At 45.4% G+C, this 15,667-nt stretch overlaps 1 protein-coding gene and 1 non-coding gene across 5 annotated transcripts in view; both read left to right on the top strand.

The window, feature by feature from the left end:
• KLHL5 (kelch like family member 5) overlaps positions 1-15,667 on the top strand; it is a 51,478-nt gene that overhangs the window by 19,867 nt on the left and 15,944 nt on the right. For 3 of the 4 annotated variants that reach the window (XM_007671911.3, XM_007671909.3, XM_007671912.3), the window contains 3 exons: positions 3,853-4,035; positions 10,208-10,344; positions 10,921-11,117. In XM_007671911.3, the coding sequence (XP_007670101.1) occupies positions 3,893-4,035; positions 10,208-10,344; positions 10,921-11,117 (477 nt within the window). In that variant the 5' untranslated portion in view covers positions 3,853-3,892. Of the gene's footprint in view, positions 1-1,579; positions 1,696-3,852; positions 4,036-10,207; positions 10,345-10,920; positions 11,118-15,667 lie in introns of those variants that run through there. The other variant, XM_007671915.4, reaches the window with a different exon arrangement.
• LOC114805570 lies at positions 735-872 on the top strand. Its single transcript, XR_003753542.1, has one exon. It is a non-coding gene; the product is annotated as a small nucleolar RNA SNORA7 (small nucleolar RNA).

The raw sequence follows: 15,667 nt of genomic DNA, 5'->3' as shown, positions 1-15,667 counted from the left end.
CACGTCGCCAGCCACATGTTACCAGGGAAAGCGAGCCAAGAATCCACTTTATCTTAATAAGTGGGGTATCAGAACGTCCTTAATCAGGGCTCAATTCCTTGAAGCGGTGCTCCCATTAATGATGGATTTCCGGGATGAATGATTGAAACTCTTTCAGATGGAATGTGGAATTGCAGTTCAGCCAACGGAGCGTGAATATAATATATCACAAAGCAATCAAGATGAAACCATATCAGGAACTTTTTTTTTTTGAACCAAAGCCTAAAATTGATTTACGGACCATTTTACTGTGCTCATTTCTTAGGTGCGTGTTTTCATGAGATCAAAGAGGACCCATTCTGCCATCAAATAGTAATAGCTGTGGTAACTGTTAAGCACTTCCTATCCTAAAACTTGGGATAGATTTGGTACATTCAGTTCAGACACAGTCCCGGGATAGATTCGGTACATTCAGTTCAGACACAGTCCCTGACCCACCTGGGGTTTGCAGTCGAATGGGGTGGGAGACCAGGTATCGAATCCCCGTTCGACCTTGAAAGCATTATTGAGGTCTCATCTCCTCCAAGACGCCTTCCCCGATTAAGCCCTGGTCTCCTTGGCTTGCTCTCCCTTCTGTGTCATCTATGCACTTGGATCTGTGACCTCTGAGTATTTGATATTCGCCCCAACTACACATGTCCAGCTTACGTACATAGCTTTAAGTTATATATGATAAATTATTTATTCATATTAATGTCCTCTCAGGGTCACACCTGGAGAGTTCCCAGTATTCTACCAGTCTCGACTACAGGAGGGAGAGTCAGGCAGAGGCCTACCCATTCCATTCCTAGCTTGGGCAGTGGCTAGCGAGTGGAAGGCCATCTGCTACAAGTCAAAACTGAGCAGCAGGGGCATGGGAGAGAATGGAGGGCGAAGACTCGAGTTTACTGCGTGGAAGGAGTCGATGGTAAACCATTTCTGTATTTTTAGCAAGAAAACTCTACGGTTACTCTACCAGAACGATTGCGGATGGAGGCGGAGCGTTCTGGGAGAGATGTGTCCAAGGCCTCACTATGGGTCGAAGACGACTCGACGGCATAAGATGACATATTAATGTCTGTCTCCCCCTCTAGAACGTAAGCTTGTCGTGGGCAGGGAACGTGTCAGCTAATTCTGTTGTACTGTACTCTCCCAAGCACTTAGTATGGTGCTCTGCACATCATAAGCAGTCGGTAAATACCATCGATTGATTTGATTTTTATAGATGGGGAAACTGAGGCCCAGAGAAATAAAGTGACTTGCCCAAGGTCACACAATAAGCAGGTGGCAAAGTCGGGACGAGAACCCAGGACCTCTGACTTCCCGGCTGGTGTCTTTCCACTAGGTCACGCTGTGATTTTTTTTCCCTCAGGCAGCCCAGCCCCTCCCCTCAATCAGCAGCTTCCCGTCCTGGCAGATGGATCGAGGGAAGTCAGAGCAGATGGTTAAAGCGGCTGAGGGGGCAGGCTCTCGGACTTAAATTTCCACTGCCATCCTGCCCTGGAGCTGCAGTTAGAGGCAGGGCCTCCCTGAGGAACAGCCCCTTCCCATCGCCTCCCCGTCAGGAACCCACTGGATTCCTGGCCTTTTCCGGGGGAGAATCCGGAGCGGCAGCAGACGCTGGGAAGGTTGTGTCTCCTCTTGTGGCTTTTGGACTCTTGACTTGTCGGCTGCTCGGTGAGGAACCTCATGGCCGCCTTAGCCACACCGTTTTCCTGCTCTTATTGTTTTCATTGTTGTCCTTGCCCTCCTGGGGTGTTTGGCTTTCTTCATCATTTTGGTCTTGCAGTTTCTCAGTCAGTGGTATCTAGTGAGCGCTTACTGTGTGCAGAGCACCATACTAAGGGCTTAGGAGAGTACAGAATTGGTAAGCAGAATCTCTGCCTTTGAGGAGTCTGTGTCTGTCACCAACCACCACCCCCTCCTTGTTCTCTGACTGTGAACCCGCCCGGGGGCCAGGGTTCATGTGTGAAGCAGCATCTTAGAATCATCCTCCGGCGCCGAGAGCCGAGCTTCGCCATTGGAAGCGCTTGTCTGTGTCGTGTCCTCTGTGACTCTTCCACGACTAAATAGCAAAGTTAGAAGTACAGCACTTAATTTACATATCCATAGCATTTATATTCGTATCTGTCTCCCTTTCTAGACTCTTAAGCTCGTTGTGGGTAGGGAACGTGGCTGCCAGCTCTGTTATATTGTATTCTTCCAAGCGTTTAGTCCAGTGCTCTGCACGCAGTAAGTGCACAATAAATATGATTGATTAACAAAGGTAGTGAGAACAGTAATGAGAACGTTTTAATTTATTTATCTGTATTAATGTCACGCCTTTCCCCTCTCCCCACAGTTGTAAGCTCACTGTGGGCAGGGAACGAGTCTATCAACTCTTATATCTCAAGCACTTAGTATAGTGCTCTGCACACAGTAAGGGCTCAATAAATATGATTGAGTCTTCTCTTTTGCCCCATTGGATGACACCGCCTCCCTCTCCCCGCTTCCAGGCAGAGAGTGGGGTTACTGTGAGTTTTGTCCCCTCCCCTACCGTGGCCTGGCTCCCTCCCCCCTCTAAACCCCCCTCCCCTCCACGTCCAGAAATACCCTCTCCTTGTCAGTCTCGTGCCAGTTGTCACTAAGGCTCACATGAGGAAGCATCTCTGTTGCCGACTGCTGTGTCTTTGGGAGGTCGACTTAGGTTTGTTTACCAGCTCGGTTGCAACAGAAGATTCTAGTTGCAGGGCCCTTTTCATTACTCGCTAAACTCATTTATTTTAGTGTCTGCAATTTATTTTAATGTCGGCATCTCCCACTAGACTCTAAGCTTCTTATGAGCAGGGAACTGTTCTGTTGTACTGTCCCGAGTTCTTAGTACAGTGCTGTGTATACAGTAAGCGCTTAAAAAATGCCATTGATTAAACGTGTCGAGTCACATTCCCGATCTTTAAGTTTAGGGGAGATGGATGAACTCCTTTTCATTTGCAGTCAGATTGTCTGATACAGAGGGGTCCAGTCCCAGGCTCTGCAAACTTCTCTTGTCCCCAGGGTGGAAAAGATTACAGGGGATTCATTAATACCCGACCGCTATCTTCAGCCACCTGAATAAGTAGATGTAACAGCAGTAATAGCAGTAGAGAAGCAGCATGGCTTAGTGGATAGAGTCTGGACCTGGATTCCAATCCCAGCTCCACCCCACGTCTACTGTGTGACCTTGAACAAGTCACTTCACTTCTCCAGGCCTCAGTCACCTCACCTGTAAAATGGAAATGAAAACTGTGTGCCCCATGGAGGACAGGGACTGTGTCCAGCCTGATTAACTTGTATCTATCCCAGCATATAGAACAGTGCTTGGCACCTAGGAAGTATTTCACAAGTATCATAATTATTTTTATTGCTATTTATTAAGCACTAACTGAGTTAGTGGCTGGGAAAGAATACACAGGTGGGAATTAGGCACTGGCCCTGACCCTCAAGGGGCTCACAGTCTAAGAATATGAGGGGAGTCAGTCAGTTGTATTTATTGAGCACTTACAGTGTGCAGAGCACTGTACTAAGCACTTGGGAGAGTACAATATAACAATAAAACAGACACATTCCCTGCCCACAATGAGCTTACAATGTAGAGAAGGGGGGCTGGCGACCTTATTAATACTCCCACTGTTTAGTTATAATGACAGCTGTTAAAGAGATGCAGCATATTGATGTAGATCTAGCAATGTGTGATCAGTTTCTTATTTTGGTCTTCAAAAGGACTGTATGAAAAAGCATCGTTGCGGCGAGGATATGAGATAACCGTATCAAAATTTGTCATTTTGTTTTTTGTTTTTATTTTTGGTATCTTTTCAGGACCTCAAATAGCAGTCAGACATTGTCATTTTGCCCCACTATGGAGCCGTGTACATCGGATGAATTTTTCCAGGCTCTTAACCATGCTGAACAAACATTTAAAAAGATGGAAAACTACTTGAGGCACAAACAGTTGTGCGATGTGGTATTAGTAGCTGGTGATCGTCGAATTCCGGCTCACAGGTAAAAATAATTTTCAAAAAACTAAGAAAGACTGGGCCTTTTATATTTGTTTTTTATGGAACATGTTTTCTTCATTTTGTGGTTTCAATTATGTAATTGATCTGTTAGATAGTGTGATGTAGCAGGTGCTTGTAACAAGATATCCTTCAGCCCTCCCTCCACTCTGAGTTATTTTTGTCAGTTGAGTGAAATTTCCAAGGAAAAGGCAGTTCATCCTAAACAGCCACAACTTCCATGGTGTTGATCCAAAGAGGTGCTAGTTTTCCAGTGGAGTTTTTTTTTCCTGGCGAGTGGGAGGTTGCAGCCATTGGGTGCTCCTACAGTTGTCCTTGATCAACTGGTATTTACTGAACACTTACTGTGTGCAGAGCACTATACTAAGCTCTCGGGAGAGTTAGAGACACAGCATGGCCTAGTGAAAAGAGCACGGGCCTGGAAGACAGAGAACCTGGGTTCTACTCCCAGCTTGCCACATATCCGCTGTTGGACCTTGGGAAGTCACTTACCTTCTCTGGGCCTCAGTTCCCTCATCTGTAAAATGGGGCTTCAATCCCTGTTCTCCGTCCTTCTTAGACTGTGAGCCCAATGTGGGACTAGATTATCTTGTATCTACCCAGCACTTATTATAATGCTCGATTACCAAATACCGCAATTACTATTATTATTAGATGGTCAGAAGACACAGTCCTCTAGACTGTAAGTTCATTAAGGGCAGGGGTTGTGTCTGCTAACTCTATTGTATTTTACTTTCCCAAGCGCTTAGGACAGTGCTCTACGTGAAGTAAGTGCTCAGTAAATATCATTTATTATTATTATTGTTATTATACCTAGGACCCTCCCTAGGCTTCCTCTGGCCCTGGAAAGAAGAGCCCATTGTGCTACTGTGGCAAGGGGGCTGTGCTTTTTCCTTAACGCCGTTTGGCAATATCCCTTAGACCTACTCTTTTTTTCTTAATATATTTTTATGGTATTTAAGTGCTTAGTTTGTGCCAGGCACTTTACTAAGCTCTTGGGTAGAAAGATACAAACTGATCAGATTGGACACAGTCCCTGTCCCATGTGAAGATTACAGTCTTAATCCCCATTTTTCAGAAGAGGTAACTGAGGCCCAGAGAAGTGAAGTGACTTGCCCCAGGTCACTCAAGAGACCTAATGGTGGAACCGTGATTGGAAGCCACATCCCTCTGACTCCCAGGCCCGTGCCTGGCATGCGCTGCTTCCCGAGAACCTCAATACTCATTTTGGAATTGTCATTTTGTTTTCTGAAGTTTTTCCAGCTCCCTTTACCAACCTGCATTTTACCCCCAAATTATTTTTCAGAAACAATGCTTTACTCATCTCCTAACGCACCCCATCTTGTGCTTTCCACTTCAGCAAACGAACCCGACTAATGTGCCCACACACAACTCCTCTTGTGTCTGAAAATACTCTCGTGTCATTTTCCCAGCTGGACGTCTCCTCCTCCTTCATCAAAGCCTCTAGCCTGGGGTAGCTCTGCTCTGCCAATCCCCAAATCAGAATGTTTGCCAGAAGATACTGGATCTGTGTTTTTCCTCCAGAGCTTCTGCAGTTGTACAGTCAGAATCTTAAAAACCACAATCTGTTCAACTCCATTCCTTTAGCCCTGAGTTCCGCTCCGGCACGGAGCCAGCGAAATGGACCCCCCTCCCCAGATTCTCCGAGACCGTGAAACTGTAAGCGCCAACTTGGCTCTGAAGTAGAGAAGCAGCGTGGCGTAGTGGATAGAGCACAGGCCCGGGAGTCAGAAGGTGATGGGTTCTAATCCCGGCTCCTCTGCTCATCTGCTGTATGACCGGGGACAAGTCACTTCATTCTCTATACCTCAGTTGCCTCATCTGTAAAATAGGGATCAAGACTGTAAGCCCCACATGGGACAGGGACTGTGTCCGGTCCGATTTGCTGGTATTCACCCCAGCGCTCAATACAGTGCCTGAAACATAGTAAGCACCTAACAAATACCATAGTAACTATTATTATTTAATATTATCCAAGAGCCTAGGAGCTCATGAAATCGGCTGTGCTAATTAGCTTTATGTCCTAAGGACCCCAGGCACAAGCTGAAAGCAAACCCTGTGCTCTTGGCTTTGTTGCGAGAACAAAAGGGATGAGTCATCTCCCTCCTTCATTCAATCGGATTTATTGAGCGCCTACTGTGTGCACTCCTGGTATGCTGTGGTTCACCCCTGGGACTTTGCATCCTTTTACTTGCTCCCACCGCCGTCTTGGACTCTGTTGCCTACGTTTGGACCCGTTTCCAAACTCCTCTGTGCAGTCCTGTAGAATATAAGCTCCTAATGGGCAGGGATTGTGTCTACCAACTCAGTTGTAGTTTAGCTTTGCGCACAGTAAGGGCTCAGTAAATACCTTGGGTGATTGAAGTAGTGAGAGCCCAGGACCACGTCCTCTCTGAGGTCCGCTGAAAATGCAGGGAGCCGTCTACAACGTAGCAAACGCTCTTCCACTGTCTCTGGTGCCCCTCTGAACAAAAAAGAGACTGGTAAACCCTGGTTTGGAAGGGGAGGAAGTGGCCCTGGCATCTTCCTGCAGGGTCCTGAAGGGGTGGCTTAGAGAACCTCTGACTCTTTGGCAAAGCTTCCTTAAAAGCAGCGTGGCTCAGTGGAAAGAGCCCGGGCTTGGGAGTCAGAAATCATGGGTTTGAATCCCGGCTCTGCCACTTGTCAGCTGTGTGACTGTGGGCAAGTCACTTAACTTCTCTGTGCCTCAGTTACCTCATCAGTAAAATGGGGATTAACTGTGAGCCTCACGTGGGACAACCAGATTAGCCTGTATCTACCCTAGCGCTTAGAACAGTGCTGTGCACATAGTAAGCGCTTAACAAATACCAATATTATTAAAAGAATGTGCCTCACCATTCTCAGGTGTGCCATGTATCAACTATGTTAGGAACTGCAGACTGTAAGCTCCTTGTGGGCAGGGAACATGTTTACCAACTCTGTTTATCAACTTAGTACAATGCTCCGCACACAGTAAGCACTCAGTGGAGCTTGGGACTGGGAGGCAGAGGGTCTGGGTTCTAGTGCCAGCTCTGCCACTTGTCCGCTTTGTGGCCTCGGGCAAGTCACTTAACCTCTCTGTGCCTCAGTTACCCATTTATAAAATGAGGATTAAAGCCGTGAGCCCCAGGAAGGACAGGGATCGAGTCCACCTTGATTATCTGATATCTACCCCAGTGCTTAGTTCAGTGCCCGGCACATGTTAAGTGCTTAACAAATACCATTAAAAATAGATAAATACCATCAATTGATTGTGGAAAGTGGGTCTAACAATGGCAAGAATAATTGCCATATTTTAGTCTGAATCATCTTTAAATCGACTCCTGAAGGCAAGTATTTAACACTTTGTCATAATTGCTAAAGATTTAGAATCTATTTACAACGTTTGAAGTGGGTTTCTCTGCTCTTGGGTTATTTCAATTTGCTTTCCTCTCTTTGGGGTGATGAATGTAGCCAACCCCCACTACGGTTAGATGGGAATTGCAGGTGTAAGTTAAATCAGTATTTGCTTAGAGGCAGGTGTCGTGATCAAGAATGTAATTTTTCCTCTACAACATATGGAAGTTCTCATTCCACTGATTCTTTCTTGATTCAGAAGAAACCTAGTTTGGGTAATCCTCGGGAAAATCTACTGGAGCAAACAGTCTTGTACAGGCAGAAAAATTGACTTCTGAGCCCAGATTTGCTTGGAATTTGTAACACGTCGCTCAGTCCTGCAGAAGTGTCATAATATTGTGCAGGAAGCAAAGCAGCATGGCCTAGTAGAAAGAGTACGGACCTGGGAGTCAGAAGGACCTGACTTCTCATCTCAACTCCACCACTTTTTTTTTTAAAATGACATTAAGCGCATACTATGTGTCAAATACTTCTAATTGCTGGAGTAGATATGTTAATTAGGTTGGACACAGTCCCTGTCCCTCATGGGGCTCACAGTCTAAGTAGAAGGGAGAACAGGTATTGAATCCCCATTTTACAGTTGAGGAAACTGAGGCACAGTGAAGTTAAGTGGCTTGCCCAAGGTCACACAGGCAAATTCCATAACACTGTTATTATTATGGCATAGCGGACAGAGCATGGGCCTAGGATTCAGGAGGTCATGGGTTCTAATCCCAGCTCTACCACCTGACTGATGTGTGACCTTGGGCAAGTCACTCTGTGCTTCAGATACGTCAACTGGAAAATGGAGATTGAAACTTTGAACCCCATGTGAGGCAGGGGCTGTGTCCGACCCTATTTTCTTGTATCTACCCCAGCACTTAGTGCAGTGCCTTGCACGAAGTAATTACTTAACAAATACCATAATTATTATTATTATAAGCACTGAGTAAATATTCTTGATTGATTGATGGATGGATGCCTCTCCAAATGGGCATTCTGAGCAGATATCCCACTTGATTTCTGACATATCCATGGCTTACCAAAGGATTTAGAGGGGACAGCACTTCTGTGGCAGGAGGATCGGAAATCAGTCTGGGGTAAGAGCTCATGGAGCATGAAGGATGCCAGCCTAGGACCGGAAGAAGTGGAAGCTTCTGATCAGTGAAAAAGCCAGACCGCCACATGTCTTGGGCCAAAGTAGTTATTGATTTCTCCTGATTAATATTAGAACCCACAAGTCTGAAAATAGGCTGATGGATTGGACAGAGGTTTTCATAGCTCTTCTCACTTGTGTTCAGTTCTGTTCCTCTCCATCACCTTTGAGATATGCCTTGTCTTGAAGGAGAGGCTGCCCCCCAAAAGCTTCAGCTGGGCCAATTTGGGCAGGACAGAAAGGGGGAAATGGAATCACAGTTTGCCACACTGTACGTGGAATTTTGAAAATTTTAGGAGAAAAAGAATCTTGGAAGTACAGTAGCTTTATTGCTTGTCTCTGGGCTGTGGTAGTCATCGTATACCACCTGAAGATTCCCTTCTCTCTTTGAGAAGAAATGTAACAGAAAAGCAAGGGGGAAAAAAGTGCAAAATTAGGTCTTGGAGATTTCAGAAATTCCGGAGACAAATCCAGTCGTCTGTGGAGTTGAGCGGTTGAAATCAGTATTGCACTCTCCCAGGCCCTTAAATTCGATTGACTATTTGTATCTCAGGAATAAAAGGAGTAAAAAAATCAGTCCGCATGCAGATGATACTCCTTCTTTGTGAGTCAGTCGTGGCCCCCTCCTTTCCTCCTTGAGGGCCGGGGTCCTTGTCCGTCTTTAATCTGTGTATTTATTCCTAGTGCTTTGTGCACATAGGAAGTACTTAATAAGTACTAGTCTTAGTATTGTGGTATAACAGAAGGGTCAGCAGTCTTCAGGCCAGATCCGGGCCTCTTACCATTTCCAAATGCACTGGACTTCAGGATATCCAGCAGTGCACTCCACTTCTGGGTCGAGAATGAGTTGTGAGGACAGCACTGCCCCTTTGCGGTATCAAAATTCCAATTCTTCCCCTGCTCCCTCTAAGAGGGATGTGGTGAATGGGCTGATTTCAGTCTTGGGGATTTATGCTAAGTATCCTCACCGGTTGTTATTTATTGCACCCTTATTATGTGGAGAGCACTTGGGTACTAGAAGGTTTTTCCGTTTTATGTTTTCATAGCTATCACAGTGATTATTTTTCTAAAACTCCATGTAGAGAAACCCCAAAGACTTTGCTCATCAGCTCATAGTCAAAGAGGGGAAGCAGCCAAATGTGTGTAATAGAGTTTAGATGTCTCAGTTTTCGAATTTTCTAATTGAAGTATTCTAATTGGGTCTGCTACGTTCATTCCTCAATCTTCTGACTGATATATTTCATTGATGTAAGACTACATTTCTAATCAAGATGCTGAAACTGTTTTAAATCAAAAGCTCAAACCCCCTGGATATTATTTTCCAGTTTGATTCTGTGCACAGTTGATTTAATGCACTGTGGATGGGATATTTTCCCGGAGATTGCAGAGAGGCGTTCGAGGACTAAAAGCATAAATCATTTACCTCGGCAGAAAATGAGCTTCCGAAATGTTAATTTTTTATTCAGAGGGAGGGATTGGGTCCTGTGAAGCCGTTTGTCAGGCTTAAAATGCCTCTCTTCGACTGGGGGTCTTCAGTCTGAAAGAGAGCAATAGGAAACATTTATTCATTAAGTCGGATGTGGTTATTGATTTTCTTTTCTCCTAGGTTAATCCTCTCCTCTGTCTCAGACTATTTTGCTGCCATGTTCACCAATGACGTCAGGGAGGCGAGACAAGAAGAAATCAAAATGGAAGGAGTTGAACCAAATTCACTCTGGGCCCTGGTACAATATGCATATACAGGTAATGGCATTCCTAGTAGCAGTGGCCAATGAGGCTGATGTTTGGGTTTGCTTGTCTGACACCATTAGAGAAGCAGCATGGTCTAGTGGAAAGGGCCCCGGGGGTCAGAGGACCTGGAATCTAATCCTGGCTCCTCCACTCGTCAGCTGTAAGATCTCGGGCAAGTCACTTCACTTCTCTGCACCTCAGTTTCCTCACCTGTAAAATGGGGATTAAGACTGCGAGCCCCACTCGGGATGTGAACGGTGTCCAACCTGATTAACTTGGCACGTAATAGGCCCTTCACAAATACCATAGAGATCCAGAACAAATCCCAAATACATACAAATGCCAAAACAAATCCCACTATCATCATCATCATCATCATTATAGAAAGGGGAGGTTCGGAGGTATTAACTCATTCAATCAATCAGTGATATTTATTGAGCATTTACTGTGGGCAGGTCACTGCACTAAGTGTTTGGGACAGTGCAGGACAACAGAGTTGGCAGATACTTTTGCTTCCGATAGCGAGTTTATAGTCCAGAGGGAAACTAAAAGGGTTTTTTTTTGTTGTTTTTTTGTTTTACATTTCAGGTCGCCTTGAGTTAAAAGAAGACAATATCGAGTGCCTGTTATCCACCGCTTGCCTTCTCCAGCTATCTCAGGTTGTGGAAGCATGCTGCAAGTTCTTAATGAAACAGCTTCACCCATCCAATTGCCTGGGAATCCGTTCTTTCGCTGATGCACAAGGTTGTACAGATTTACACAAAGTGGCTCATAATTACACCATGGTACGTCCCCTTTTCAATCTCAAAGGCAGGTAACTAGGAATGGCCCCAGAAAAATGCATGCTTTCTCTCGTCTTGGACAAATGACCTTTCGGCCATTTACGCACTGACCATGAGGGGACATGTTTCTGTGAGCCGGGTTGAGCAGGTCAGTGCCCTCTGTTAGGGAGCCCGCGTCTTTCAACTGGGAGGCCCCTCATCGCCCCAGGAGCCGGGCCTCCCCTGCAAGCCGCAGCTGAGGAAGGACCAGCCCCATGTCCGTGGCCCTGTGGCCAGAGCCGGGGAGGGGGAACGCGGCGATGGACTTTGCGTCAGGCGGCATCTGCAGCCCCAGGGACCAGCATGCCTGTTCCGCCCCAGTGGGCAGAGGCTCTTCACTCATCGGGGAGAGAGGGGGCGGCGGCAGGATGGGGAGCGCCACTGGGAAACGGTCTCAGTAGCCACAGGACTGGTCTGTGCTGTCAGGGAGCTCCCAGTCTAATGATGGAAAAGAAAACAGGGGCCGGTTCAGCGTTTTAACAGTCGCCCCAGACTCAAGGTCAACGTCAACATGACCAGAGTGCTGAGGCCTCCCGCAGCTCATTTCCACAGAGCTTTACGTAGCCTGTTACTGAAACACTAACTTATAGTAATAACTGGGGTGTTTGTTCAGCACTCACTATGTGCCAGGCACTGTACTAAGCGCTGGGGTGGATACAAGCAAATTGGGTTGGACTCAGTCCCCATCCCACAGGGGGCTCACAATCTCAATCCCCAATGTGCAGATGAGGTAACCGAGGCACAGAGAAGTGAGGTACCTTGCCCCAGGTCACACTGCAGGCAAGTGGCAGAGTTGGGATTAGAACCCAGATCTTTCTGACTCTCAAGCCCGTGCTCTATCCATTAGTTAGTGCTGCCTCTCAACATTTTCTTTCCCTTGATCTTATAGTAATTATTATTAGGGCATTTGTCAAGTGCTTACTATATGCTAAGTACTCAGGTAGATTCAAGATTATGAGATCAAACATAGTCCCTGGCCCACATGGGGTACTCAATCTATTGTATCCCCATTTTATAGATGAGGTGACGAAGGCCCAGAGAAGTTAAGTGACTTACCCAAGGTCACGCAGTAGGCCAGTGACTCCCAGTGTTATGCTCCTTCCTGTAGGCTGCAGTTCAGAGGGATCAAGTCTACTAATTTTCTCGACCTGCCAAGTGCTTAGTACAGTGCTCTGTGCCCATTAGGTGCTCAATAAATATTACTGATTGATCTGTTCCGAAATTCAGTTCCTCAGGATATTTTCCCTTCCCCATTTTCCTCCTTTTAACCTTGGAAATGTGGATACAGTGAGTTTTACTTCTGCCCGTTTCCCTTGGAAAGAACCTCTGGCCTTGGTAAAATAGCTGTGTGTACCTTTGATCCATTATCATTGTTTACTTTAGAGAGACAGTTACTGCTTTTAACACTTGTACATGAATGCTATTTAAATTAGTCAGATTTTAAAAAGCTATTTTCATACCTAATTAGTTGTGGAAGATGGATTTTTCCCAAAGCTGCTTTTTTGATGTTTTCCAGTTCCAACAGAGACATGAAATTGAATTTTAGTGCTAACGAGTAATTCGGAGCCATATCCTTTGGTTTGAAACGTTGCTATGGGAACTGCATAGTAATAGATAGCTCAATTAAATATTCAATTAAAATAAATTCCCCAGTAGTTTCATTTGTTTAAAAGCTATTTAAAAGGAAACATCTTTAACACCAGCACAGGCTGTGTATCATGCTTGCCACTTAGCTTTTAAAGCAGAATGAAAACCCAGACATGGAGATTAAGTGGAGATGAGGTAGATACCTGTAAACTCAGTGGTTTATTCCATGCATAATATATGAGCTACAAATATTCCTGGTTTCTGTTACATTGGTTGCATTTGTCTGTGATCTCTTATTTTTCACATAAGGTTTGTCATGCTGTTTCAGTCGTGACATTAAATATTAACGTTTTCATTGAAATGGTTTTACCTCTCTCATTTTACCACATTTTCGGCTCCAGTCTGTTTCGAAGAGCCGATAATCGTATAATCATGTAGATGGTTTTATTTTCCGTTTTAAAAACAACTCCATTTTAATCAGTTCTGTTTAACAATTTTCAACTTATCCTGGAGGCTGGATATATTTTGACTTGCCCTGGAATTGCTTTCATTTACTGAGTTACACTTCGCTGTCAGCATTTCACCTGTAAAAAAATTTTCTTCCCAAGACCCTATCATCGAATGACCTCAGGTAGTACAGCTGCACTAGTAGCCTTTTACATTTGTTTATGGTATCTGTTAAGTGCTTATTATGTGCCAGGCATTGTAGAAAGCACTGGGGTAGATACGAGCTGATCAGGTTGGACACAGTCCATGTCCCACATGGAGCTCACAGTCGTAATCCTTATTTTCCAGATGAGGGAACTGAGGCACAGAGAAGTGACTTTCCCAGGGTCACCCAGCAGACAAGTGGCAGAGCTGGGATTAGAGCCCTGATCTTCTGACTCCCAGGCCCGTGCCTATCCATTAGGCCACACTGCTTCTCAGTCTTCTTACCACGGCCAGGCACGGGTGGCTTCCTCTAGACCTGATCCTGTCAGGGATAATCTGCCTGGCTTGCCCTCATCCAAGGGCGTTGAGGAACCAGTGGTTCTGTGCAGAAATTGTTCCTGCCCCCGGCAAGGCCCATTAGACACTTCGGCCATGGTCGGACCCCCTAACCACCTTCAGGTGGGCACACAGAATATAGGCAAATCCTCCGAATCACCTACATCCAGTCCCGGCACCTGGCAAAGACCCAAACGCAGCAGTGGAGGAAGAGGAGTGTGACTTGGTGGAAAGAGCACAGCCCTGGGTGTCAGAAGGACCTGGGTGCTAATCCCTGCTTCACCACTTTCCAGCTTTAAGGCCTCAGTCTCCTGATCTGTAAAACAGGGATTAGATACCAGTTCTCCCTCCTATGTAGACTGTCAGCCCCATGTGGAACGACGACTGTGTCTGACCCGATTATCTTATCTTCACCCCAGGACTTAGCACAACGCTTGGCACATAGCAAGCCCTTAACAAATATCACTACTATTATAATTATTATTAGGCAGAGACGCACCTATTAGTTCCTTTTCTTTCCTTTTCCTCCCCTTGCCCTCTAGCCCTCCCTTTTCTATTTTCCTCTCCCTTTTTCTCTCTCCCTCGTCTCTTCTTCCCCCTCTCTTCCTCCCTTCCCCCCCTTCATCCCCTCAGAACTCCACACCTAATGTCCTACCTCCTCAATGCTGTCTGCCCACCTCCCCGGTGCTCTACCCTGAAATTCACCTCTAGCCTCAGAACAAAAAGTTGGCGCCTTTAGACTTGAGTAGAGCTGTGGTTCAGTGTTTCCTCTGGAAGCATAATATCCCAAATGTTCCGACTTCTGCTTTCACATCCTGGCGCCGAACCAACTGACATGTCAAGAGAGCCTCTTGTCGATTTATCCCCGAGTGTTGAAATCAAACATTTCATATTCAGCTCACTGCTGTAACTTCCTAAACCTTTAAGTGCGTGTATGAGCGTGTGTTGAGGGGGCGGGGGCGGATGTGCAGTGCTTGGCACATAGTAAGCACCTTCCGTTAATATTATTATTATTACCAGTACTTCTTCTGAAAGGAATGTCAGACTCAACCCTCTGAAGTACTTTGGATCAATATGTGTTAATTTGGGTAGTTGGGTAACAGATGACGTGAAGCTTAATTCCACTATGCCAGTGATATTTCTTAATCCCGGATGCACTCTTAAACAGGAAAGCCTGTTTAGATATTGTGTTAATGGGAGTTCCATTGGTTGAAATGGTGGAAGGGAATTGGAAGAGGATATGAAGAAAAGTGAGCTGTTCCAAAAGAAAGCAGCAGAAGGAATTCTCTCTCCAAACTAACAGATGCAAGGACACTATTAAAACAGATTGCCTTTTTCACCAAGGAACCCGGATCAATCAGTAGTATTTATCGCACACTGACTATGGACAGGGCACAGAGAGATAAATGACACAATCCTTACCCTCAAGGAATGTGCAATCTCTTAGGGAAGGCAAACTGAAAAATATTTGCAGTTTGAAGGAAAAAGAGAGATGCAACTGCTTGTAAAAGAGATAGAAAAACAGAGAAGTGAAGTGAATAAATAAGGTCTTAAATAGTAGGTTATGTAAATTTATATGTTCGGAAGAGTTTATGGTGACTATGAGTGCTTTAAGTGTTAGCAGAGGATAGGATCTGGGGGCAAAGATTATTAGTTAGGGAGAGACTCCTGGAGAAGGTGGGTTTAAGAAGGAGGGCTAAGAAGGGTTGAATAGAAAGAAGAAACAACTTAGGAAAGCCAGTGCTTTTTTCTAGGCGGCTTCCTGGTATTTCAGTCCCACATGTTTCCAAGACTGGTAATGGTTGCCCCCTAACTAAGGTTAGCCCGAATTTCATTGACCCATCCCTCACCCGAAATATGACCTGATTATTGCCGAATATAACTGGTACGTTTTTTTTTCTAGAAATAGAGAGCAAGACCAAGGATCACCCTGATACTTG

This window comes from Ornithorhynchus anatinus, chromosome 18 (genome assembly GCF_004115215.2).
Source record: "Ornithorhynchus anatinus isolate Pmale09 chromosome 18, mOrnAna1.pri.v4, whole genome shotgun sequence".
Lineage (NCBI taxonomy): Eukaryota > Metazoa > Chordata > Mammalia > Monotremata > Ornithorhynchidae > Ornithorhynchus > Ornithorhynchus anatinus.
This window is presented reverse-complemented; position numbering and strand designations above follow the sequence as displayed.